Here is a 24477-nt window from a genome sequence, read left to right on the forward strand (position 1 = left end):
ACACACACACACACACACACACACACACACACACACACACACACACACACACACACACACACACACACACAAATATCACTCACCGCGCAACGAGCGTCTTGCCGCTTCCCGGTGGACCGTAGAGAAGAATGCCTGCAGGCAAGGTGTCCATCATGAAAAGCAGTGTCACGAGCGCACGTTGAAAGTTGGAAGCACCCACAATGCACGGACGCTGATACAAACATGCGCAAGCACAGAAAGACCGACCGACATATAGACAGACAGACAGACACACACACACACATACACACAAGCACGCACACACACAACGGCGCGCATACACTCATGCATGCACACACACAACGACACACATACACGCCTGCATAACGCACGCCCAACCTTTGATGTGCTTGATGCCGAGTGCGGAGACGATGTTTGACGGGAGCGCGCGGGATTGGAACACGCGCCGGTAAATCTCAGATATCTCCTGCAACCACGAATGCAGATATGCACGTGTGGGGTCCGTCAGCAGTAATATACGTGAATGCGGGCCTAGCTCGCTCGTGTTGTGCCACACACACACACACACACACACACACACACACACACACACACACACCTGCAAACACACGCACACAAATACACACACACACCTGCAAACACACGCACACACGCACACACACACACACACACATACAAACACACACGCACCTTGTTGAGTCCACCCACGCCCAAGTCCTCAAACGTTTGGAATTGGTGATGGAGGCGTTGTGGCGATGGCGCATAGGTGACGGCGTTTTCAACACGAAGGACCGTGGGCTCACCATCGGCATGATGCAATCGCACCTCAAGCGTCTGTAGTTTGGCAAGGAGGTAGGGGGGGGGGTAAGGTGTTCAGCGAGAACGCACTCCCTCCACAAGACACAAGACAAGACACCATAGCATGTTGTGTCGTGTGTTGTGTTCACACAACACAGCACGCCACTCTACCGGGTGAAGCGATGGTACGTCTGGAAGCGTGCATGTCAACTGCCAGTTTGACATGATGCGCGTATTCAGGCACGTTGCGTCACCAATAAGCACATCTGCAGCAGCCACATTGTGCTGGAAGCCGCGGCCATGCACAACGAGTGTCATGCCTTGCTTGCAGCCTGAGGGATGCATGATGGGACGTGTCAACAATCATCGTGGAATCATCATCAGCTGCCGAGGCATCAGGGCAAAGGGAACACCGAGCAACATGGGAAGATAGAAGGGTTGGGGAAAGGCAGAGGCAATTGCACACACACACACACACATAGCCACACACACACACACACACACACACACACACACACACACACACACACACACACACACACACACACCACGCACACACCACGCACACACAACACACACACATAGCCACGCACGCACATCCAACGCTCTTCTCGCCCGCACTCCAGCCTCTACCTGATGTGGATGTGTCTGTGTCTGATGCACAGCCGCTCACGCCCGACAGCAGCGGTTCAACCGGCCGAGCGCTGGCGATGACGAGTGGTCGGAGTCCCCATGCACAAGAAGCGGACACCACACACGAACACCAACAAAGACACACACACACACACACACACACACACACACACACACACACACACACAGGTACACACACATGCATAGCATGTAAGCGTATGTGCGAATTCATGCACAGTGCCACCAGTACAACAAGCATCCGCAATAATGTTTGGCGTACGAGGTGGTGTGTGCCGGACAGGCCTGCTGCGTTCTGATCTCCATGACGTAGTGGCATACATTCATGCCTTGGCCCTCCCACGCCGTCACGCTGCGCCTGGCGCCTGTGGTAGGTGGTCACGATGGAGTTGTAGAAGTGAACCATTCCATTTGTGAGGGTGTGAGTGAATGGGTGGTATTGCAGGGTGTAAGGCACAGGCGTTGAGTCCTGTACATAAGCCAAACACGGCAAAGCCATGTGAGGCGCGGGCGTTGAGCACTGTGCCTCAACATAACAGCAAAAGCCATCCATGTTAACAGTACACCCACCTGTTGGATCGCAGAGGAAGCGAGCGTCAAGCTTGCGCCCTCGCTTGACGACCTCACAGTGGTCGCCGCCTTGCAGGCTGACGACAAAGCCAATTCCGGGGTTACCGGCGTCCAGGAGACTGATGCGCGCACCGGCCGTGCTTGCTGCCACGTTTGGTGGGACCCCAGGCACCAACATGCACGCGGCAGTGGCCGAGTCGTCACTAAAATGGCGCTGGTGTGCTGGCTGGCCCGCCATCGTCTTGCATGGCAACCCTCCTCCCAGCTCTGCACACGCGCGTGTGCGTGGATGCGCAAGTGCGTAAGTGGATGTGTATATGTGTGCGAATGTGTGTGGGTGTATGTGCGTAGAGTGTGTGTATGTGCGTAGAGTGTGTGTGTATGCGTGTATGTGTGTAGTGTATGTGCGTATGCGTGTATGCGTGCATGAGACAGCGCATATGTACGGGATCTCCCTGATCCCTCGCCTGCCGCATGATCATCCCCACGTCCTCATATACCAATCACCAAGAAACCAACCATGTCACTCACTGAGTCGTAGGGACGATCCACCGACGCTGGCGATTGGGGCCGCAAACACTTCCAGCTTCAGGGCCGCCAAATCAAACCGAGCGCCATCCATCTCCCACACGTCGGGAATGCCACCTGCGTTGTTGTCTGCTTCCGCTGTGCTGCTGCCATCGCTGGCGTGTGCTGTCGCCACCATTGCCATAACCCCCAGCACACACGCCGCCACTCGAACCAGCAGCGTCCTCATCATCGTCGTCATCCTTTGTTTGGATTGGCGATTGTAGAGGATTTGTGCATGTTTTCAAGTACATTTCGGCAGCGCCGTTGGAGGGAAAGAGCAAACACACCGGACACACCAACAGCGCAAGCAGCGCAAGCAACGCTCACTCTCACACACACTCAACACACTCACCACGACCAAGCAACGTTCCTTCCGCTCGCTCATTCGCACACACACACACACACACACATCCCCTGCTTGCTGACAACGGACGCGACCATGTTGAGGCGAAAGAAGCAGCCGCCGTCGACACATTTGAGCTTGGCGTTTCAGGATGTGGCTGGCGTTCCAAGGGACGTGGATGGCTCGCCATACAAGTCGCTGGACCTGTCACACAACCGAGTCTCCAAGCTGCATTCACTCAAGACCTTCACCAACCTGGAATCCCTCGTGCTGGACAACAACAAGATTGGCACACACGTGCAGTTCCCTTTTCTACCACACCTCACGCGTCTCTGGCTCAATAACAACGAGGTTGACAACCTCGTCATCTTCATCGACAAGGTGTGTTTGGGGTGGAGGTGTGCGTTCATCTCTGTGTGTGTATGTGTGTGTGTGAAGCTGTGTATGCGAGGCTGTGTGTGCACAAACGTGTGTGTGTGTGAAGCTGTGTATGCGAGGCTGTGTGTGCACAAACGTGTGTGTGCGTGCAACCATGTGTGTGTGTGTGCAACCATGTGTGCGTGCAACCATTGTGTGGTGCTGTTTGCACACAAACACCAACACTACTGCAACTTACTTGCAACTTGCCTCGGATTCCTGCCCCTGCCTCAAGGTTGCGGTACAGTTCCCAAAGCTGAAGGAGCTGTCCATGCTGAACAATCCAGCGGCGCCCTCCTTTTTCAACGGCGGCACAAAGGACGAATATCACGCCTACAGGTGCCCAACAACGTCTGCATCTCGTATGTGTGTGTGTGTGTGTGTGTGTGGTTGCTTTGACTTGGTGCACAATCATTGCGAGGCACGTGCTCACATGCCATTCCCTCTTTTTGCAGATTGTATGTCATCTCGAGAATACCAACGCTGGAGGTGCTGGACCAGAGCAAGGTTGGTGTCGCCATCACACGCAGCAATCTCTGCAACACACAGACACTCACAAACTTTGGCACACGCACTTTGACACACATACACACACACTTTCACACACACACTCTCTCTCTCTTTCACACACACACACACACACACACACACACACACACACACACACACACACACCTCATTATACACCCACACTCCATCACTCACACTCTCACACACACGCAAGGTGACCGTGGAGGAGCGAAAGGCGGCCGTGAAGATGAAGACGTAGGCCAACCCTCTCATCCTTGTTTCCTTCCTGCTATGTATCTTCCCCAACCACGTGACTTCCCCCCAACCAACCCACATGCAGCTTGTAGTTACCTTGCTTGACTGACCCTTCCTTCCCTTCCGGATGTTGTTTGTGTTGCTTGCTACAACGGCACACGCACATATCCGCCCGTGCTCCCTCCCAGATTGCCGCACAACCATTACACATTTTTCAACATCGTTCATTCGTCATCAAATGCAATTGAAAGGTGGAATCAAGCTCACGCTCACCACCACCACCCACCACCACCGAGAAGAAGAAGAAACACACCATCACACCCATCGCAACCATCTTCGCAACCATCTTCGCAACCATCCTCGCAACCACACTTGTAGTGCCATCAATGACATCTGCTCCTCTGCTCAAATGCCCTTGCCAACAAGTTGCGTGTCAGAAACATACACAATGCCGTCCCCTCGCTACAACACAGCAACAACGACACACTTGAAACCGCACATATGTCCTCACTCTCATGTCCCTGCACATTCTCACAAAGCACCATCGCCGCCCCTTCACCCTCACCATCTTCAACATCATCACCCTTCACGTGCGCAAACAGCCCCTCCTTCCCCAACACATGTGTCAGCACAAATCTATGCCCACTCTATGACCCTCGCTTCTTCTCGAAAACACACACACACACACTCTCTCTCTCTCTCTCACTCACCAAACCCATGTCAAGCCTTTGATTCGCGGTCTGAAGTTCCACCACCACCACCGCCGTTGCCTTCCACGTCGCTCAGCTCCACCACAAGTCTGCCCTCCGGTGTCCGCGCACCGTCGTCAGTCTCAACGCCCTCTGCACCCTCTACGACAACGTAGCCGTTGTCCATGTCGCCACTGGTCGATGTCGCACCATCATCTGTGGTCGAGCTCATGTCCTCCGTGCTGCTCGCATCCTTCATCGCATCCTGCACCTTCGCCTTGTTGCTCTTCCTCTCAGTGTCGCCCGTGACGGCGCCACTCACACCGCTGTCCTCGCCGCTGTCGCTGCTGTTCTTCCGAGGTTTCATCATCGCTGCGCCTGGTGTCGTCATGGACGGCAGTGCTCCGCCCACGGGCCGCGTTGGGCGTGGCATGCCGCCTGGGCGTGCCAATTTCGGAAGGTCGGCGCCAGCGCCCGGACCAACACGCATCCCTGGTACGGCTGCGGGGCGGCTCATGTCTGCCGAGGGGCGTGACATCTTGCGCAATGGGTTGGGTGCCTGCAGGCTCACGCGGCGCGGACCCGACATCTCCGGCATGCGCATGGGGGGCGGCGCACCAGACTTGAGCGACGGTACGCGCATGGGCGGCTGCGCGGCAACACCGCTGCCCTGGGATGCGCGACGGATGCTGCCGGGAACCTGTGGCCGCTGCACCGATGGTCGACGGCGGAACGGGTCAGAGGAACCAGACGTCGAGCGCTGGCCGTCCCCACCGCCGCCCTTGACGCCACCAGCGCCCGTGGTCGTGACATCGCTGCCGTTGATGTTGGTGCCTGCTGCTGCTGCTGCTGCTGGGCCTGCAGTTGCAAATGGGTCCGTGAAACGCCGGTCCATCGACGGCAGCGCTGCGTTGGAGCGCGGCTTAAACGCGTTTGGTCCAGAAACGCCTCCGCCCATCGCGCTGTCGTTGCCCATGCCCGGTGGACGAACGGGCCGGATCACACGCTGTCCAGGTGCTGGGCCCTGTGGGAACGACGGCAGCGTGGGCTTGCGAGCAAACGAGGCCGGGCCAGCACGCAGCGGTGGCAGGCGAGCATTGCCCTTCTGCTGTTGCTGTGCCTGCTGTGGTTGCGATGGTGTCATGTGAGGCAGCTCCATAGGTGGGCCAACGGGAATGCCAGGCAGACGCTGGCTGCCACGGAGCGTTGCGCGCTTGAGTGGTGGGAGATCACGCACGCTTGCACCGGCACCAGCACCATTGGGCTGCTGCTGCTGTTGCTGCTGTTGACCTCTTGCATCCAGCGTGCGCAGGGATGGCACACGCTGCACACCCTTCCTCAGCGGCGGCAGAACAATGCGGCTGCCCTTGCCGAGTGTTGCCACAGTGCTGGTGTTGAGCACATCTTGCTGCTGCTGTTGTGCTTGCTGCGCGCCTGCACCACCCATTGGCTGCGTTGGACTGCGAAGAATGGCATCAATGCGCTGCTGCGCTGCAAACGGTTCTGTCCTTGGCACAGAGTCCCCAAACGCAGAGTCATACAGCCCCGTGCCTGCCATGGGCACGCCTTGCGCATCCTGCTGCTTCTGCTGTCCCCCTGCAAACGGGTCACCACCCTCACCCTCCGTGAGGAACGGGTCCGAGTGTGCACGCATGGCAGTCATGCCGGGTGGCCGCGACCAGTCTGTGGACGTTGTCTTCAGCACGGGGTTGTCCACCAGGTCCGTGCCCAGCATCGACCGCCACCTGTTCACCAGCCGGCCCATGCGCTTCTTGTCGCGCTGCCGACGCGAGCGCCTGTACACAATGACAGCGCCAACAGCCATGGCGGGCACGGCGAGCAGCAGCAGATACAGGTACGATGACGACTCCACTGCCGTGGATGTTGACCCGCCAAGTGTGACGTCCGTTGCCCAGGACCCCGTGATGTTCTGCCCGGCAAATGCCTCGTACGCGCGGCAGGATGTGCCCATCGTGTTGCAGATGCCCCAGTTGCCGTTGTCGGCGTCGGTGGTGCATGGGGACGGGTCCTCCACGCACGGGTTGCCGGACGACGTGGGCGTGAACGAAATCGTCAGCGCCTGCGGTGACGCAATCAGTGCACGGCTCACCGTGTTGGGGGAGAAGATGACAATCTCAAGCGTGGACAACGACGTCCACCGCCCAACATACGCGTCCTCCGTGCGGTTCGTGTCGCTGGAGAAGCTGCCGAGACTCGGCTCAAAGGTCAGCAGGCGGTCCACGTCGCGCTGTGACAGCGCCAGCACCGTGTTCTCCAGGTCCTGTGCGCGCGCCGCCGCCGCCGCCTTGTCGCTGAGGTACGGATAGAGGTCGACGGATGACGCCGGTGATGTTGAGGGCGTGTTGGTGTCGCGGTCAAACTCAAGCACAAGCGTGCACCCAGGCTGCAGCTCGCCAAGCATCTCAGCACCGGTGGCCTTGAGGAAGGCGGCGGTTGGGCGGTACGCGTGCACGGACGTGAGCATCGGCGTCTCCACGTTGTTGCCCACGTAGCGAAGCCCAAGCGCAAGCTGCTCAAACAGCGCCACCAGCGCATCCTCCCTGCTTGTCGTGTACGTGTCCAGGGCACTGGCGCTCACGCCAAACGTGTCACCGAGCACGGCAGCCCGCAGCGTGTCGGTGTTGAGCATGCGAGCGACGGCTTCCGTAAACCCGGCGTCACTCGGCTTCAGCTTCAGACCGCTGAGAGACGTGAAGTACAGGCGCAGTCTGTTGGACGTGGCCGTCACGCTGGTCGTGGCGGCGGCGGTGCTGGTGGTTGTCGTTGTGGCCGTTCCGGTCGTTGTGGCCGTGGCGTCTCTGCGCTTCCGTGCGCTCAACAACAGGCCGCTATCACGATCAGCACCATCATCATCACCGCCGACAGCAAAGCCGCTGTTGGCGGTGCGACGGCGCCTGTTGTTATCGTTGTTGGTGTTGGTGTTGGTGCACTGTGCCAGCTCGGCGCGGGTGAGCGTGTGCGGCTCAAATTGGCACGCGTACTCGCGCTCAGTCATGGAGGCAGAGACCTCAGAGTCATCGCTGCCCAGCACAACACTACAGTCGAGGGTTGCCTCCGCGCTGCTTGCAAGCACGCTCAGGTCAAACACATCCGCCGTGCCCCGGGAGCAGAGCTTGTACAGCAGACCCAGGGGCAATGCAGGCTGCATCACGACGGAGAGCACGGTGCCGCGGCCAAGGTAGTCTGGCTCAACCTGGGGCGGGTTGGTCACCTCCACGCCAATGACGCCAGGCAGGGTGAGGCCAAAGTCGCCCGAGACGCCGACAACGGTGCTCGCTGCGTGGAAGGACAGCTCGTCCGCAGAGAGGATGCAGTACGGGTCGCGTTCCACGTTTGTCTTGAGCGCGATGGAGCCGTCATCGCTGGTGATGGGGGCTGGCGTGAGCTCCGCGTCCTCCTTGCCTTCCATGTCGTCCACCTCCACCGTGATGATACCGGGAGCTGCGCTGGTGTGGCCGTACTGCCCACACAGGCGATCGCGCGTGCCGGGCACGCTGATGTTCAGCGCAGTTGCTGAGAACACTGGCGCATACGCACCCATGCTGCCAGACGCCGTGATGACAAACAGGGTGGGGTCGACCCATTCGCCAGTGATGCTGACGTCAGCATCGCTGCCGCTGCCCGCGGTGGGCTTGAGCGCCTGCGAGAAGGAAAACAGCTGCAGCACGTCCTCTTCCAAGAGGCCAACACCGGCCCGCCCATATGGCGGCATGTTGGTGGCGCTGTCAAACTGTACGAGGAAGCGGTCGCCGTCGCCATAGCCGGCGTCCGTGAACACGCCGTCAGGGTCGCACGTGAGCGACTCACGCAGACGCAGTGCAGAGGGTGACATGCCGGCAATCAGGTCCGCACCGTTGACGCACGCGCCCAGGGCGCGCACAGACGTGATCTGCGGCGTGGGCGATGCCACGTGCACCGTGATGGTGGCCAGGTCGCACTCGCCCTGCACGTCGCACACGGAGTATGTAAAGTCGTCCGCGCCGAAGAACAGCGTGTCGCTGTTGTTGGCGGCGGCCAGTGACGGGTGGTTGGGCGGCGTGTACACGATGGTCGGCACGCTTGTGTTGGTCACTGCATCGTGCGTATACACCACCTCGGCCCGGGCGCCGCTGCTTGGCTGTGCCACCACCTGCACCGATGCAACGTCAATGTCGTCGTCGGTCACCAGGTTGTAATCGTCCTCCAGCACCTGCAGCGTGGCGTTGCCAGCCGTCGCCTCCACCAGCGCGTGCACGTGCGCAAACTGCACATCGTCAATGTCCCGCGTGCTGTCGAGCGGCGCAAACACGGCCGTTCCCGTTGGCTCCACCACCGTCGCCAGGTTTGCTGCGTTGGGGCGGTCGTTCACGTTGCGCACCTGCACAGTGACGTTCACAATCGTGCACCCAAGCTCCAGATCGTCATCCCCGCCAGCAACAGCACTGGCACCGTACTCCACGCGCTGCCGCACGCACGCCGGGTCCGTGCTGGGAGCAATGCGCCCAAACTCAGCGTTGCGTGTGGTGGAGCACGGGTCGCACACGCGGTAGGAAAACGCGTCCGGCCCAACGTAGTCCGTGTTGGGGCGGTACCCTGCCAGGCCGAAGAACGAGTACATGGTCACCTCACCGTGGAGCGGAGGGTCATAGACGGTCAGGAACAGGTCTGGCCGCTCGCCACTGGCAAACGCAGCCAGGTCATCCGGCGATGGCCGCACGTGGTCCTCGGAAAAGTCCACATCGTCGTGCAGCGCGTACACGGCCAGCAAATTCAGCGTGTCCTCTTCGGCGGTGAAGGGCAGGATGGCTGTTGCCGTGGGAGCGCCGGTGCGCGGGTCCGGCTGTCCCGTCGCAACACGTGGCCGGTCGTTCACCGCAAGCACGGTGATGAAGACAAACCCACTGCGGCACGCACCGGAGCCGTCGCACGCCGTGAACCCAAAGCGGTCCTCGCCAAAGTAGTCCTGGTTTGGCGTGTACGTGGCTGTGCCATATGGGCCCTCCACAGCCAGGGCTGTGGCGGCCGCAGCACCCGTCGCACCAGTGCTTGCTCGGCTCTCCTGAACGCGGGTGGCGCTGGCGTTGTATGCGACAGACCCGTACGCCGGAGCCGTGGTGATGGTGATGGTGTCGGGAAGCACACCTGCCATCTCGTTGGCAACGTCGCTGGTGAGCGCAAGCAGGTCCACCACGATGGTGTTGTCCTCCCACACCTCCACGTCCGTGTTGAGCACGACCGGCACGTCGTTGACGCTGACCACGGTGATGTTGAGGGTGGCCGAGCCGCAGTCGCCTGCCTCGTTGCACAAGAGAAACGTCACGCTGTCCTCGCCAAAGTAGTGCTGGAGCGGTGCGTACACAAACACGCCCGTCTGGTCGTCGTAGGTCGTTGTGCCGTACAGCGGCGCGCGGGTCATGTTGATGCCACCCGCGGTGACCACATTGTCCACATCCTGCACATACCCGAGAAGGTTGAGGGTCAGCACCTCGTCCTCGTTCACGTTCACGTGCTCGATGGTGAGCATGATCGGGTCGTCAACGGCCGTCACCGTGATGGTGACAACCGACGTTGAGCAGCCACCATCGCTGTCGCACGACGAAATGGTGAGCGAGTCAACGCCAAAGTAGTGCTCGTCCGGGTTGTACTCGATGCTGTATCGCAACTCCAGCGGCAGCGACGTGTCGTTGCTCAGCAGCAGCCGCGCCATGCCGTGCGAGGGCTGGGCTGTAATCCGTACCTGCAGCAGCTGGCAGTAGCGCGTGTTGATTGGATCGCGCGGGCAGGCAGAGTCCTCCACATCGTACGACGTGAACGGCAGCACGGTAAGCGTGTCCTCCCGCACGCGCGTCTGAAGCAGCGCGGCAACGGCCGGCACGTCGTTGACCGCCGTCACGTTCACGTGCAGCGTCATGTTCGTGCACAGCCCCTCCGTGTCGCACACGGTGAAGGCAACATTGGCCGGGCCGGCGTAGTTCTTGACGGGGGTGAGCCGCAGCACGCGCGTCGTCGTGTTGAGGTAGAGCGAGAGAATGCCCTGCTCGTCGATGGGCTTCACCGCCTGCTGCACAGCGTCCGGCAGCAGCGTGACCTGCATGGCCCCTGCACCGTCAATGTCCGCGTGGAACGGCTCCAGGTGATACTCCTCCACGTCAATGTAAAACAGGTCAAGCGGGATATCCGTCACCGTGTCCTCCACCACGTCGTACCGCAGCACGTCGCTGCGCTGGGCGGGCGCGTCGTTAATCGACTGCACCACCACCGTCAGCGTCACGTTTTCCGAGCACAGGCCGAGCGGGTCGCACGCGCGCACCACAAACGGGCGCACACCATAGTCCTCCGCCGCCGGCACGTACCGCAGCACCGTGCTGTCTGCTTCCAAGGTCAGGTTGCCGTGCACGGGCAACTGCATCACCTCGACGTACCCGGGCATGCGCTGCTCCGGTGCAAACCACGGCTTGCTCTCCGCGTCCACATAGGCCGGTAGCACGTCAAAGGTGACGCCTGGACCGTCCTCAGCCTCCTCCTGCGTCGCAACGAGGCGTGTGGCGTTGAGCAGTGGCGCGTTGTTCACAGAGATCAGCGATGCACGCACGGTGACGTTGCTGCTTGCTGCTGCATAGCTGTCGCGCACATGCACGCGCACGATTCGTTCCACCTGCGGCTGCACCAGCAACTGCTCCACGTTCGTGTAGGAGATGGCCTGCAAGATGGTCTGCGCAGTCGCAAGCGTGGCGTTGTTCACCGTCATGTGCAAGGCGTGGCCGAGTGGGATGGCGGCAGTAATCACCGGGTGTAGCTCCCCTCGCTCCGCCTGCACGCGCTCGTAATCTGTCAGCGCCGGGTACACGGTGACGGGCGACCACGACTCCACGACAATGGCCACGGCGCCAGTCCTGTTGTCGCGAATGACAATGGTTGCGCTGGACATTGTCATGGGTGTACTCGTTGTGGCTGTGGTTGGGGCATCCGTGGTACTGCTGCTTGTCGACGTGGAGTGCGTGCCATTGAAAGTGCTGCTGCTGCTGCTTGTGGTCGAAAGCGTGCCATTCATGGTGGTGCTACTGCTTGTCGACGTGGAGTGCGTGCCATTGAAAGTACTGCTACTGCTTGTCGAGGTAGTACTGCTACTTGTTGTGCTGCTGGACGTACTCGTAGTTGGGCCAGTTGGACCTGCTGAGAGTTGGAACTCAACTACAAATGCGGGTGCAAGCGCGTCCACGTTGAGGAAAAGACCCTCCCTGCTGTTGGCAGGTGCGTTGGTCAGCTCCACAGCAATCTCCGAGATGAGCTGGTCGTCATCGTCCTCCAACAGCACAACACCTGCGCCGCTTGCAAACAAGGGCGTGCCAAGTTCCCGCTCCGTGTACGTGATGGCCCGTGTGATATTCGTGGTGCTGTTGCGGTTGCCGTCAACGTACAGGCGCGGTGCGTCGTTCACAGGGACGAGGGTGACGGGCACGGTAAGCACGCTACTCCACATGCTGTTGTCGTCAGCCACTTGCATGTCCACCTGTCTGCTGGAGCCCTGCATCTCGTCCTCCACGTTCCAGTACGCAATGGTGGACAGCGCGTCCACCGTCTGCTCCGTTGTTGTGTTGGCCAGCACGTCAACCTGCTTGCCAAGCTCACGGTACAGGCTGCACCGGTAGTAGCACAGGCTGCTGTCTGCCACAGCTGCATCGGCGCACAGCGTGTCGCATGGGATGTGCAGGTGCGCTGGCTGCATCTCTGGCAGAACAGCTGCGAGCGTGTCCGTTGCGTATTGCGTGGCATTGGCAAGCAGGGCGTCCGCGTCACGGTCACCCACCATCCAGTCCACAAAGGAAAACGTCACCACATCGCCGTGCACGACACCGCAGTCGTTGTCCTTCCGATTGGCCACAGTCGAAGAGGCTTCGCTGGGGATGGGGAAGTCGAACCAGGTGGCGTTGACAGCAACGCAGAGCTGCTGGCAGGCAGCGCTCGCGTCGCCACCAAATGTTGACGAGGTGGTTGATGACATGGAGGTTGTGCTGAAGCCTAGAAGACCGCTGCCACTGCCGCTGCTGCTTGTGGTCGCAGCCGAGGTTGTTGACTGCGTGCTGGTGGCTGTGCTTGTGCCGTTCACATCAAAGGTGGCGGTGCTGGCTGTGCTGCTGCTTGTGCTGGTGGTTGCGGTGGTTGTGTCAGTTGAAAACGGCAGCACACCACTGCCCGAGGCGCTTGTGGTGCTTGCAGCGGCTGTGGGTGTGCTCAGAACGTTCTGGCCCGTGCTGGCATACCAGGCAGCGGCATCTGTGGATGGACACAGGCGCGCGCACGACTCGAGAAGATAGCGCTGCCACGTCGTCGCCACATCACCCAGCACCACAAACTCGCTCTCCTGTTCTGCATCTGTCAGGGCCGCCGTGAAGCGGTGCATGTCTGCCGAGTCCACGTCCATCACACTGCGGTTCGCCGTGAACACGGGCACGGGCTGTACTGCTTCTTCAACAAACACCACGTCCCTCACACTGCCAACTGTGATGAAGAAGGGCGCGTCGTTCACAGGATCAACAGCCACAACCTCCAACGAGGCATTGATGCCAATGCTGGTCGTTGCCTGTCCGTCCGTCACCACTAGCGTGATGGTGCGAATGCCAGGCGTTGGGTTGCCTGGGTTGGCGTCGAGGTGCTTGTATCCGATGCTGTGCAGCAGCTGCGTCAGCGCCGCCGGTCCAATGTTGGCAACCTCAAGCACAGCCGTGCCGTTACCGCGGAGCACAGGCAGGCCTGTGTTTGTGGTGTTGTTCGTTGTGCTCGTGCTGTTGAGGGATGTTGAGGTGCCATTGGTGGTGCTGTTGGACGACGTTAAAGTGGTACTACCGTTGGTGTTGCTGTAGTTGCCTTGCATGCTGACATTTGCGATGGCCGCCCACACATCCGCAGGCACCACGAGCACTTCCACATCCGCATCACTGCTGCTGCCGCTGCTGCTGCTGGTGGGTGCAAGTGTGGTGTCGATGGGAGCAAGCGTGATGGTGGCGAGCGGAAGGGTTGCGTTGTCGTTGTCGGTAACCCTAAAAGCGTTGTTGAATACACGCATTGGGGTAGCGCTGCCTTCAACAAAGACCGGGGCTGGTGTGACAGCCGCGTCGCCCGAGAACACAGGCACGTCGTTCACTGGCTCCAGCACAAGTAGCGTGGAAGCTGTGGAGACAAATAGGCCATCGCTCACGCTCAGCGACACGTTCAACTCAGCGCTGTCAAACTCCTCCACCCACGTCTCGTACTGCAGGGAAGCGAGCACGCCAGCGAACACTTCAATGGGTGCTGGGCCAACCAATGACAGTGAGCCATCTGCATACGCACGCACGCTGAGGTTTGCACCAGCAACACCGCCAGCATTCACCACCACCGTGTCATTGTATGCGCCCGCGCTGTGCGTCGTGGTAATGACGCTGACCTCGGTGTCGTTGCTGGTGTTGTCGTTGGCGTATGGTGTGGCAAACGCCGCAGCGCGGGATGCGTTGACAACGAGGCGGCCGTCGGGGAAAGCGCTCGCAAAGCTGGCAGCATACGCAGACCCTTGGCCGAGGGGTGTCAGCGTCAATGTGGCGCTGGCCAGGAAGTGCTGGCTGATGGGCGGATACCTGTCTGCCGTGCTTGCAGGCACGTCTGCATCTGACAGGGAAATGTCGCCGCCGAGCGCGAGGACGTGATCAGTGCCCTCCACGACAGTGTACACTGGCTCCGACATGACAATGACAGGGGCGTGGTCGTTGACAAGCTGGATGGGCAACCGGGCGACAACGACGTTGCTGACGAGGCCGGCGGTGTCCGTCACCTGCACCGCAATGCTGCGCTCAAACCCACGCGGCTCGTCCTCGTCGTTGGCAAACTGAACCGCCTGCAACAGTGCCTGGTACGCAGCGACGCTCGCAGTGCCCGTCAGCGTCAGCACACCCGTGGTGGCGTTGAAGGCGACGGCCACGTGCGTGTGCTGCGTCGCGTTGGATGACACGGCAAGCGTGTCGTGGCCAGCCTGCCAGGACGTCAGGCCAACCTCTGCTGCTGCAATGCCATAGAACTCGTTGTGATCCTCATCAAAGAGTGTGAGCGCTGCCAGCGGGGAGACGGCGCCGCCCTGCTCTGTAAACGTCGTGGTGCCAAGCGCCGCGTCAAGACCAAGCACAGGCGCGTTCTCAAGCGTGTGCACGACGATGACCGTGGTCATGGCACGCGTGGTTGCCAGGCCGTCGCTCACAGACACCTCGATGGTTCGGGTGCCGTTTGTTGGCTCAGCCAACGTGTCCACGTACTGCGCAGCAAGCAGGACATCGCGGAAAAGAGACAGTGGGCACTTTGTGCCTGTTGCCACGTCACTCGCGCACCACACGCGCACCACCATGCCAGTGGTCATCGTGGACGGCACGGTTGTGTTGCTGGCCGCGGTGCCATTGCTGGAGCTGTCGTGTGCTGTGGTGTTGAGGGGTGCAGCCTCCACGGTGAGGCGCGCACCGCTCACGGCATCGTCCAGATGCAGCAGCACGGGGATGGACGCAGACGTGGGAGCAGCGTGCAGCTCCGAGCCGTTCACAACAGCGGTTGCGTCGTACGTGAGGGTGTAGTTGCCCTCACCAGCAATGTCCAGCTGCGTCGTGTTGAACACAATATGCTCGTACTCCAGCGTATCTGCGACGCCAGACAGCTGCAGCGTGGCGCTTGCCAGTGCGGCGTTGTCTGGGTCCGCCACCACAAATGCCGGTCCAGCAATGCTGATGGGGCCGTGGCCTTCAACATAGACGGTTGAATAATTGTCGCCAGGCCCGCCCATGCGCAGCTGCGGTGCGTCGTTCACCTCCGTCACGTTGATGTACAAGAAGCGGGGCGTGCTGCCAAACGGGGACGTGACATCCGTGCGGCCTGCCCGCGTGTCCACGCTAAACGTGCCAGACGCGATATCGTCTGTCATGTCCCATGGCAGGGCGCGGATCCAGGGGCGAATGGCGGACGCATCGGACCAGGGCTCGCCCGCGGTTGTCAGCTGCGTGTTGAAGTCCTCGCTGGGGCTGAACTTGATGCGGCAACCGGGCCCAAGCACGGTGGCCATGGCGGGCGTCGGGTTTGGTGGCCACGTGTCGTTGTTGGGCAGAATGCCACCAATGAAGGGAACAAACGTTGCGGAGAGCGCCGTGCCGTTCAGGAACGCCGCTGTCGTCGACACGGTGCTGTTGGCGGTGCCGTTGGCGGTGTTTGCAAGCAAGGCGTCGTAGTATGCCTCTTCGTTGGCGCAGGACCAGAGCCAGTCGCCGTTTCTGCGGTCCACGCCCGTGATGGCGAGACCCATCTCATCAGAGAAAGTGTCGGCAACAGGCGAAAGCGTGTCCATGTCAAAGAAGATGCCAGCAACAACGTCTGCAACCAGCGTGCCCGTGTTGTCCACGTCATCTTCAACAATGGTTTCGAGGACGCCGTTCGCAGTGAGAATTGGCTGATCGTTCACCGGCAGCACCTCCAGCGTGGCAATGGCCGATGCGTTGTGCAGGCTGACCGGGTGCTTGCTCGTATCCGTCCGCGTGCCTGCAGGCAGTGCCAGTGCGTCTGTGTTCCACATCGAAAAGCCAATCCTTGCCGTGCCGTGGAAGTCCTTGCTTGGTACGAACCGCACCAGGCCTTCATACGCGTGGTCGCTACCAGCAGCGAGAATGGTGGTGTTCCAGGGCTCTGCGAGGCCAACGTCAACCACGCCGTCGCCGACGTCGCTGCCGGGCAGCAGCAGGCCGTCCGTGCGCGACACGTTGCCGATGCTGAGGAAGGTGTGGCCGCCGTCCAGGGAGTACTGCCAGTCGCCGTTGCTGTTGTCCACCATGGTGATGACAACGCCGTACCCTGCGCGCTCCGGCCAGTTGTCGTTGGCGTCTGCGTTGGGCGGGGTGGTGAGGGCAAGCATGGTTGACACGCGGTTGAGCTTGCCCTGCGATGTCGTATCATCCTCGTCAATTGGGAGCAATTCGATGCTGAGGAGGTGGTGGATGGCAACGAGCGCGCTCGCGGTCGCCTCCGTGCCAAGATCGTCCACCACGGTGAACGTGATGTTGCGAAGGGGCTCCGGCTCCGTGGTGGGGGCATCGTTCGAGTACACGATGCTGTCCAGCACAGCGCGGTAGTTGTCTGGCGAGTCCACACCCCACAGCTCAAGCACGCCCGTGGTGGCGTTGAAGGCCGTGTCGACGTTGGGCTCGAGCGAAAAGCGCACCGCCCAGCCGCCCACAGCCACGGGGCTGCCGTCCGCCTCCAGCACAAGCGTCCACTCGCCCGTCACGCGCGACCCGGCAAACGCAGCCAGGGCCTCGGCTGGTGCACCGAGGCGAAGTGGGGGCGCGTCCACGCCGGCGACCGCGGCACACAGGTCGGCCATGGCAAAGGAGGACGCCGCTGCGTCGCCGTACAAAGAAGCATCGTCCGCAAACGCGAAGAACCCTTCAGGCACGCAGCGTTCAGAGGGTGCAGCCGCATTGCCTGCAAGCAACGCGGCAATGGCCTCCTGTCTGTTGTACTGCATGAGGGTGACGTTGTCGTCCCCGTGCTGCAGCGACAGGGTCACTGTGGCGTTGCTGCCGACAAAAGTGGGCGGATATGCAAGGTGCGCCTCCACCACGACACTACGCACACGGCCTTGCACATCATCAATGGTGATGGTGTCACGCGCAGTGATGCTGTCACTGCTGCTGTTGCTGTTGCTGTATGCCTCGTGCCAGGGCAGCGTGCGTGGTGCTGCGAGTGCGCCAAGGCGCGGCACAGGTGTTGAGGAGCGATATACGGGCGAAGCAAACGGCACAGCAGCGCCAGTAGGCAGGGCACCCACGGCACCATGGCTGTTGCTGCTGCTGGTGGCGCCAGCGGTGGCGGGGCTGCTGAGGTCGGTGTAGAATGCAATGGACCAGGAGAGGAGAAGGCCCCGCGTGGTGTCACTGCCTGCACCCACGCCGGCATCTGTAATAGACAGCGTCCACTCCCCATCTGCATACTCGCCAAGCAGCGCAGCGAGCGACTGGGCGGGGCGAAACACGCCCTGCGCACCAGGCACACACGCGCCGGCGCCGTCAGCACGGCCGGAGAGGGGGATGTCGCTGTCTGTGGTGAAGGTGGTGGCGAGGAGATTGGCTGCGTCGCACGACGGCCCACCCACGTACTCTGCAAGCACGTAGGGGCGGCCGTGGCGGTGCAGGGCAAGCGTGAGGTCGCCCACCTGCCCATGCAACACGTGCACAGCGATGACGACGTCGGTTACGGGGCGCGCCGCTGCTGCGGATGAATGCGGGACGGTGATGGTGGACAGCCCCTGCTGTGCAAAGTGCAGGCTCTCACTGGAGGAGAACACGGCTGGTGGCCACGATGCTGTCGGCGCTTCGTATGGCGCGGACAGCATCTCGTATGGCGCGTCCATGGCCGGGTGGATGGCAACAGTGGCGCGGGCGATGGGGGCGCGCGGCTGCTGCAGAACCATGCCGTCTGGCTGCGCCGTGAGGGAGATGTTCGTGCTGTGCTGCTGATCGTAGTACACCGTGGCAAAGTCGCTACTTGCCGGGTCGGTGGGGTCCAGGTCCAGCACGGGTGCAACCGGTGTGGGCGCGGGCTCGACACTGCCTGCATGCACGGTTACCAGCCCCGTGCTGTCGCCAACAGCCACCATGATGTTGCGAGTGCCTGCGCGTGGCTTGAGGCCTGCGTGTGTGTACTGCAGCCGCAACGTGAGCGTGCCGACAAGAGACTCGGCCGCAGCGCGAAGGTCGCCAGCGCCCGTGCCAATGGCATGCGCATCGAGGGTGACGAGCAGGCTGGTGTGCGTGAGGTGCTGCACGTCAATGCCGTCGCTGCCGAGCGCCGCGACGTCAGCCAGCACATCCTGGCCCGAGCCAACGGCCACGTGCGTGTCCTCGGGAATGAGGGCAAGCGTCTCGTTGGCGCCGTCCTGAACGCCAACCACCCACGCCAGCGCATACAGGGCAGGGGCGCCCGGCGGTGTGGCTGAGGCCTGCGCGGAATCCGCAATGGAGGGAAGCGCGGGGAGGTATGTGCCGTCGGCGCCGGCCGTGCTTGCAAGCAACGGTGCGACTGCACCAGGGGTGTGCAGCGTGTATGTGGTGGCGTTGCCGAGGGCGGTGGCCATGGCCTCAACAGTGGCGCTGCCGCCAAACGCCGTCTGCACCACACAGGCCGACACAAAGTCCTGCACATCTGTGACACAGCGCAGTGGCGAGTCGCCACGTGCAAAGTCCTCGTGCGCGCCTGTACCAATGGCGGACACGAGATCCGCAACGGCAGCGTCCACGTCATCCGTGTAGCCCTGGTCCATGCGCGAGAGCCATGCTGCCGCGTCGAGCGGGGATGTAGTGGCGAGTGCTGCTGCTGCTGTTGCTGCTGCGGAATCGGTGGCGATGGTGGTGGCAGACGCTGGCACGTCCAACACAAATGTGTAGGTTGAGGAAGCGTCCGTTAGCACGTTTGACACGCGCACGGGGACGAGGAACTGGCCCGGGTAGGCGGCTGCGGGATCGACAATGACAACGCCCATGTATGGGTCAATGGTGATCCACGCCGGCACGCCGTGCACGGTGCCGCCAACAGCGCTGTTGGCGATGGCGTAGCGGAGCGGCGCGGCATAAGGTGAGGCCCAACCACGCACGTGGGTGACCGGCACGTACGTGTCGTCTGCCACATGTGTGGTGGCGTTGATGGCGAGCGGGCGTGCGTGGTACTGCCAAGCGGTGACAGCTGGCACAAAGGGACTGGACGTGTTTTGCAGCAGGTTCAGCTGCACATCTGCCTGCAGCGTGAGAGGCGCGTCGATGGTGGTGGACACGAATTTTGCCACGCAGCACACCTCGACCCACGCGCGCTGGGAGCGGTCGACACCGCGTGCGTATGTGTGATACATCGTGTAGCGCACAATGGTCTGGTTGAAGGCGTCTGTGAGGTAGATGGGGTCCGAGGGGAGTTGGGCCGAGTTGCCGTCGCCAAAGTGGAGCGTGCGTGGCGTGCGGGCGTCGTGGCCAGCAGCCGCAATGTCCACATCGAAGCGGACCACAAATCCGTGCGGGTACGGCACCGCCTCCCATCGCAGCGACGCAAAGCTGATGGACGGGCCTGTGGTGTGTGTGTGTGGGTGGGGGGAGGGGAGGGTATGGGAGATGTGTGAGTGTGTGTGAATGTGTGTGTGTGTGAATGTGAGTGAGCGGGTGTGTGTCGCGAACCACAAACAACACTGAACGCCTGCAGCACCGGTGTGTCTTGTTCACACACAACAAGTGGCTCTACACGTTTTCACACACACACACACACACACACACACACACACACACACACACACACACACACACACACACACACGCACACGCACGCACACACACACACACACCATCATCAATTACACATCAGACACACGTGCAAGGATCCACCTGCTTCGTCGTCGGCAACGGTGATGTTGAGATTTTGCTGGTCGGAGGCGTCAAAGTTGGTGTCGTTGCTCGACACGTGGAACTCCACAGTGTCTGTGCTCACGGCAGCCGCCGCATACACGTCGTTGTCGGGGACCGCGACGCGCACAACCTGCGGCACATTCCACGTGGTGGGCTCAAAGGCAACCCGCTGTGGCGTGAGCGACACCAGGCCCGCGTCCACCACCAAGTCCACGACGACAGGGTGTGTTGGGATGCTGGCCAGGGTCAAGAGATACTCCACATATGTGCCCTCGGGCACTGCCCCTTGCGGATATGGCCGACTTGAATCCAGCTCACGCAACACGTCCGCTGCATGCGTGCGTGTGGATGTGTGTGGATGTATGTGTGGATGTATGTGTGTATGTGCGTGGAGATGTGTGTATGTGTGTGTTTATGTGTGGATGTATGTATGTGTGTGTGTGTGGATGGATGTATGAATGTGTGTGTGTGTGTGTGGATGCATATGTGTGGATGTGCGTGTGCAGGTTGTGAGTTTGCCCCAGCGTTATCCTCAGCAAAAACACAACCTGCAGGCACTCTCATGTGCAGACGGAGCATTGCCTTCCTGCCCACACTTCCCCCTTTACTCTCCTGCACTCCCTCGCTGACCTGTATTGTTATCGAGGGCGACCATGTCCACGACCATGTCGGAGACGAAGGATGGCGTGGTGACCTGCAGGACGAGCGGGATGCTGTAGGGCGAGACCTGAATGAAGTTGTTGGCGGATGGACCCGCAAGGAAGCGGTGCGATGTCGTGTTCCAGTTGGTGCTGTTAATGAACAGCTCCGCATCAGCCACCTGCGTGGTGTTGGTCCCTGCGATGCGAATCTCGACATCCACGGGAGGCGGCCCGGAAAAGGCCACCTCAAACTCAAGCAGGTCGCCCTCACGTGGCAAGTCGGAGCTCAGCTGTCTCAACGTGAAGCTCGATTGACCTGTGGGGTGAATGCGCGTATGTGCGTGTGTGTGAGTGCCTGCGTGCTTGCGTGCATGTGTGTGTGTGTTTGTGCTTTGGGTGTTTTGTATGTTTGCGTGTTGTGTGTCTCAGTAAACACGCAGGCACACACACACACACACACACACAAACACAAACACAAACACACACACACACGCACACACTCGCGAACTCAAAGCGACAGCACACAAACACATGAACGCGTGCAGCAGCTCACTCACACTTGCGCACCAACACGCCAACGTGTCATCGCACCTGCGACGAGGACGTTGAGGGAAGCAAGGATCATAACCACCGTTGCTAGTGCGCATGGCAGCCATGGCAGTGCCGCCACGGCGCGGGCGCTCATGGTGGGGGAGCCGCGCCTGTGGAGCAGCAACGTGTCACGCTGTAGTTGTATGTATTGTCAGAATGAAGTTCCGTGCAGAGAACGTGCGTTGCCTTTCTTCTGTGCCGGTTGTCAATGGCACGTCAAACAACCTCCTCAATTCAAAAATATATGCGAGTGGAGGGAAGGTCAAGAGTTTGTCGGAGCAGCGGATCAACAGCCTCGTAGCACAGGCACGAAGCGTTTGAGTCGATCCAGAAGGTCAGAAAGCAAAGTTCAGGAAGTTAGCTTATCAAGTGCACAGCGAACCACGCAGATGCGCTGTGGGATGGTCTGAAAGAAGCGTTGGCTGCGCGTGGTGTCTTGTTGTTTGTGGGGTTGGTCGGTCTGTATGGTGGGCTGTTGTTGTGGTTGTTGTGTTGTTGTGTGTTGTGTTTGTATGATGAGGGAAGGGAAGAAGGGTGGGGGGCTTGTGTGTATGAAAAAGTTGCCACGGAGATTATTCGCCATATCTTCAAATAAACGAATGAGTTAAGAGCGCATCGAATTGAAACTTCAGCAGGGTTACTTTTTTTTATGAGTTGCTGAAGGCGGACGTTGCGGGCGACGACACACACTCACCCTCAACCCTCTGCCTGCGACAGCGACGATGATCATCTGCATTGGGCCCGTGTGCATCCCGCTTTGGGGCCTGTTCCCCTTCCTCTTGGTTCTGCTCTCAAAGGCATGGGCAAAGATCAAGTCTTGGTGAGGCAAAACAAATCATGACTGTGGTGTAAATGTGCGTGTGTGCGTGTGTGCGTGTTTGTGTGTGTTCGTGATTGTGTGAGAGAGAGTGCGTGTTTGTGTGTGTGCGTGTGCGTGTGCGTGTGCATGTGCATGTGCATGTGCGTGTTTGTGTGCGTGTGCGTGTTTGTGTGCGTGTGTGTGTGCGTGTGCGTGTGTGTGTGCGTGTGCGTGTGCGTGTGCGTGTGCGTGTGCGTGTGCGTGTGCGTGTGTTTGTGTGTGTGTGCATGTGCGTGTGGTGCGTGCGTGTGCGCGTGCGTGTGCGCGTGCTTGTGTGCGTATGCTTGTGTGCGTGTGCGTGTGCGCGTGCTTGTGTGCGTATGCTTGTGTGCGTATGCGTGTGCGTGCGACAACGTCTCCCGCATGTGCGTGTGCAGTGCGCTGCCGTTCATTGCCCAGCCACCAACGCGTTGATGCCTACGCCTTTCCTCTTTGCTTTGTGTGCGCGCGTGCAGGCTCGGGATTGAGACTGCGGCAGCACCGGAGACACCGGCAGAGGAGCAGAAGGAGACTACAAGCAACGTCCTCCACAGCGACAAGGACGACAAGGGCACCAGGAAGACTGCGATTGAGGCCAGCAGCGGCGATGCCACCGAGGAGGCGGCATCAAAGGCAGCGTCAGACACAGACGGCCTGCGTGCCAGGAAACCAGACAAGTTCAAGGCGGTGGTGCAAGTGGAGAGTGTCAAACACTTTCAGGACCTGATGCGGGAAGCCACGGACAAAGGTGATGTCATATCATGCCCTGCACATGCAAGCGGAAGAGAAGAGAAAGGAGAAGAGAAAGGATAAGAGAAAGGAGGAGGAGGAGGAGGAGGAGGAGGAAGGGAGGGCGCTGCTGCTTTGCTAAATGTGGCGGTGTGGTCATTTGTGTTGAGGGTGTGGTGTTGAGGGTGTGGTGCGTTGGCGATAGTTTTGGAGTGGCATTCGTGTCATGCGCAGGTGTTGTGTGACGGAGTCCATCTGCTCACACGTTGATGGCGTGTGCACGGTGCGCAGGCTGGCCACTCGTCGTCAAGTTTACGGCTGTCTGGTGCAAGCCCTGCAAGGCAATTCAGCCGCACTACCAGCAGCTCGCCGCCAAGCTCCCAGGCATCTTCCTGCAGGTGGACGTGGACGAGGTGGATGAGCTGGCTGACCGTTATCGTGTCAACGCCCTGCCCACCTTCCTCGTCGTCAAAGACAGAAAGCGGGTGCGACGCATGTGATGTGTTTGTGATGTGTTTGAGTGTGTGTGATGTGTGTGTGATGTGTTTGAGTGTGTGTGATGTGTTTGAGTGTGTGTGTGTGTGTGTGTGTGTGGAATGCAGTCGCTGCGTGCACCATGAACGATACCACAGCTCACACTACCCGCCTCCTGCTTCTTTTCCTTCGCGTCTCACGCCACGCCGTCGTCAACCACCTGTTGTGTGCCATAGCTGTTCTCGAGTGTTGTCATTTCCCAGGAGGAGCTCACGAGTGTTCTGCAGCAGCACTGCTCATAACCAGTCTTGCCAACGACGACGATGATGATGATGATGCTCATTCCACCCACGCAAACGCCCCTAATCCCTACTACCACTCTTCAGGTTGCGTTACGATTAAACGATATATTGCAGAGTTGAAGTGATGTTGTGTGTGTGTGTGTGTGCGTGTGTGCGCGTGTGTGTGCAAACTCCATCCAAGTCTCGAGCGCATGTGCTTGACGAGTGGACATGATGCGAGTCATGTCACCAGCTTCTATCACAATGGCGTTTATGTACAACAAAAGGTAGAGCAGAACAAGGAACAGGAAAGACACGTGCAAGCAAGCAAGCAAGCAAGCAAGGGCGATGGGATGATGTGAAACGCATTCTTCACCTCCGACACGACTGAACACACACACACACACACACACACACATGGCGGAGAAGCTTGGAGCTAGTAGCAAGGAAGCAGAAAAAAGGGTAAGCAGCATATATGCAACCGTTTGCTTTCAAGGATGAACAAGCACCTACACAGACACAGGCAGGCGTGCAGGAAGGCAAGTCAATGCCAATCAACAAAGAAGCACATACGCAGACAGGCAATGACACACAGACACACACAGACACAGAAACACACACACACACGCACACACACACACACAGACACACACACACACACACACACACACACACACACA

The 24477-nt window shown here is 60.0% G+C and overlaps 5 protein-coding genes across 5 annotated transcripts in view; 2 read left to right on the forward strand and 3 right to left on the reverse strand.

The window, feature by feature from the left end:
- Positions 1-79: 79 nt before the first annotated feature.
- On the reverse strand, positions 80-2834 carry PTSG_09792 (uncharacterized protein; the record flags this gene model as incomplete). Its single annotated transcript, XM_004989094.1, has 8 exons — positions 2551-2834; positions 2020-2286; positions 1712-1814; positions 1432-1502; positions 970-1130; positions 691-834; positions 379-466; positions 80-132 (listed from the first exon to the last, which is right to left on the reverse strand). Exons 1-8 carry the CDS (start codon positions 2786-2788, stop codon positions 80-82), a joined length of 1125 nt encoding a protein of 374 aa, XP_004989151.1. The 5' UTR covers positions 2789-2834.
- A 14-nt stretch (positions 2835-2848) lies between these two features.
- PTSG_09793 (uncharacterized protein) lies at positions 2849-4336 on the forward strand. The gene is made up of 4 exons (XM_004989095.1): positions 2849-3313; positions 3585-3688; positions 3805-3856; positions 4074-4336. The coding sequence occupies exons 1-4, from the start codon at positions 3029-3031 to the stop codon at positions 4116-4118; spliced, it is 486 nt and encodes a 161-aa protein (XP_004989152.1). The 5' UTR covers positions 2849-3028; the 3' UTR covers positions 4119-4336.
- Positions 4323-22014, reverse strand: PTSG_09794 (uncharacterized protein). Its single transcript, XM_004989096.1, has 4 exons — positions 21476-22014; positions 20874-21200; positions 20223-20573; positions 4323-19911 (listed from the first exon to the last, which is right to left on the reverse strand). Exons 1-4 carry the CDS (start codon positions 21567-21569, stop codon positions 4835-4837), a joined length of 15849 nt encoding a protein of 5282 aa, XP_004989153.1. The 5' UTR covers positions 21570-22014; the 3' UTR covers positions 4323-4834.
- Positions 22015-22131: 117 nt separating this feature from the next.
- Positions 22132-23933, forward strand: PTSG_09795 (thioredoxin h). Its single transcript, XM_004989097.1, has 4 exons — positions 22132-22295; positions 22790-23061; positions 23334-23527; positions 23753-23933. The coding sequence occupies exons 1-4, from the start codon at positions 22198-22200 to the stop codon at positions 23816-23818; spliced, it is 630 nt and encodes a 209-aa protein (XP_004989154.1). The 5' UTR covers positions 22132-22197; the 3' UTR covers positions 23819-23933.
- A 236-nt stretch (positions 23934-24169) lies between these two features.
- The window catches only part of PTSG_09796 (uncharacterized protein), a gene marked incomplete at its 3' end in the record, with an annotated part of 4424 nt that continues 4116 nt past the window's right edge, over positions 24170-24477 (reverse strand). The window contains exons 10-11 of the mRNA XM_004989098.1: positions 24215-24233; positions 24170-24184 (exon numbers count right to left, since the gene is read on the reverse strand). Coding sequence (XP_004989155.1) covers positions 24170-24184; positions 24215-24233 — 34 coding nt within the window. The remainder of the gene's footprint in view (positions 24185-24214; positions 24234-24477) is intronic.

The sequence above is a fragment of the Salpingoeca rosetta genome (assembly GCF_000188695.1).
Source record: "Salpingoeca rosetta unplaced genomic scaffold supercont1.31, whole genome shotgun sequence".
NCBI lineage: Eukaryota > Choanoflagellata > Craspedida > Salpingoecidae > Salpingoeca > Salpingoeca rosetta.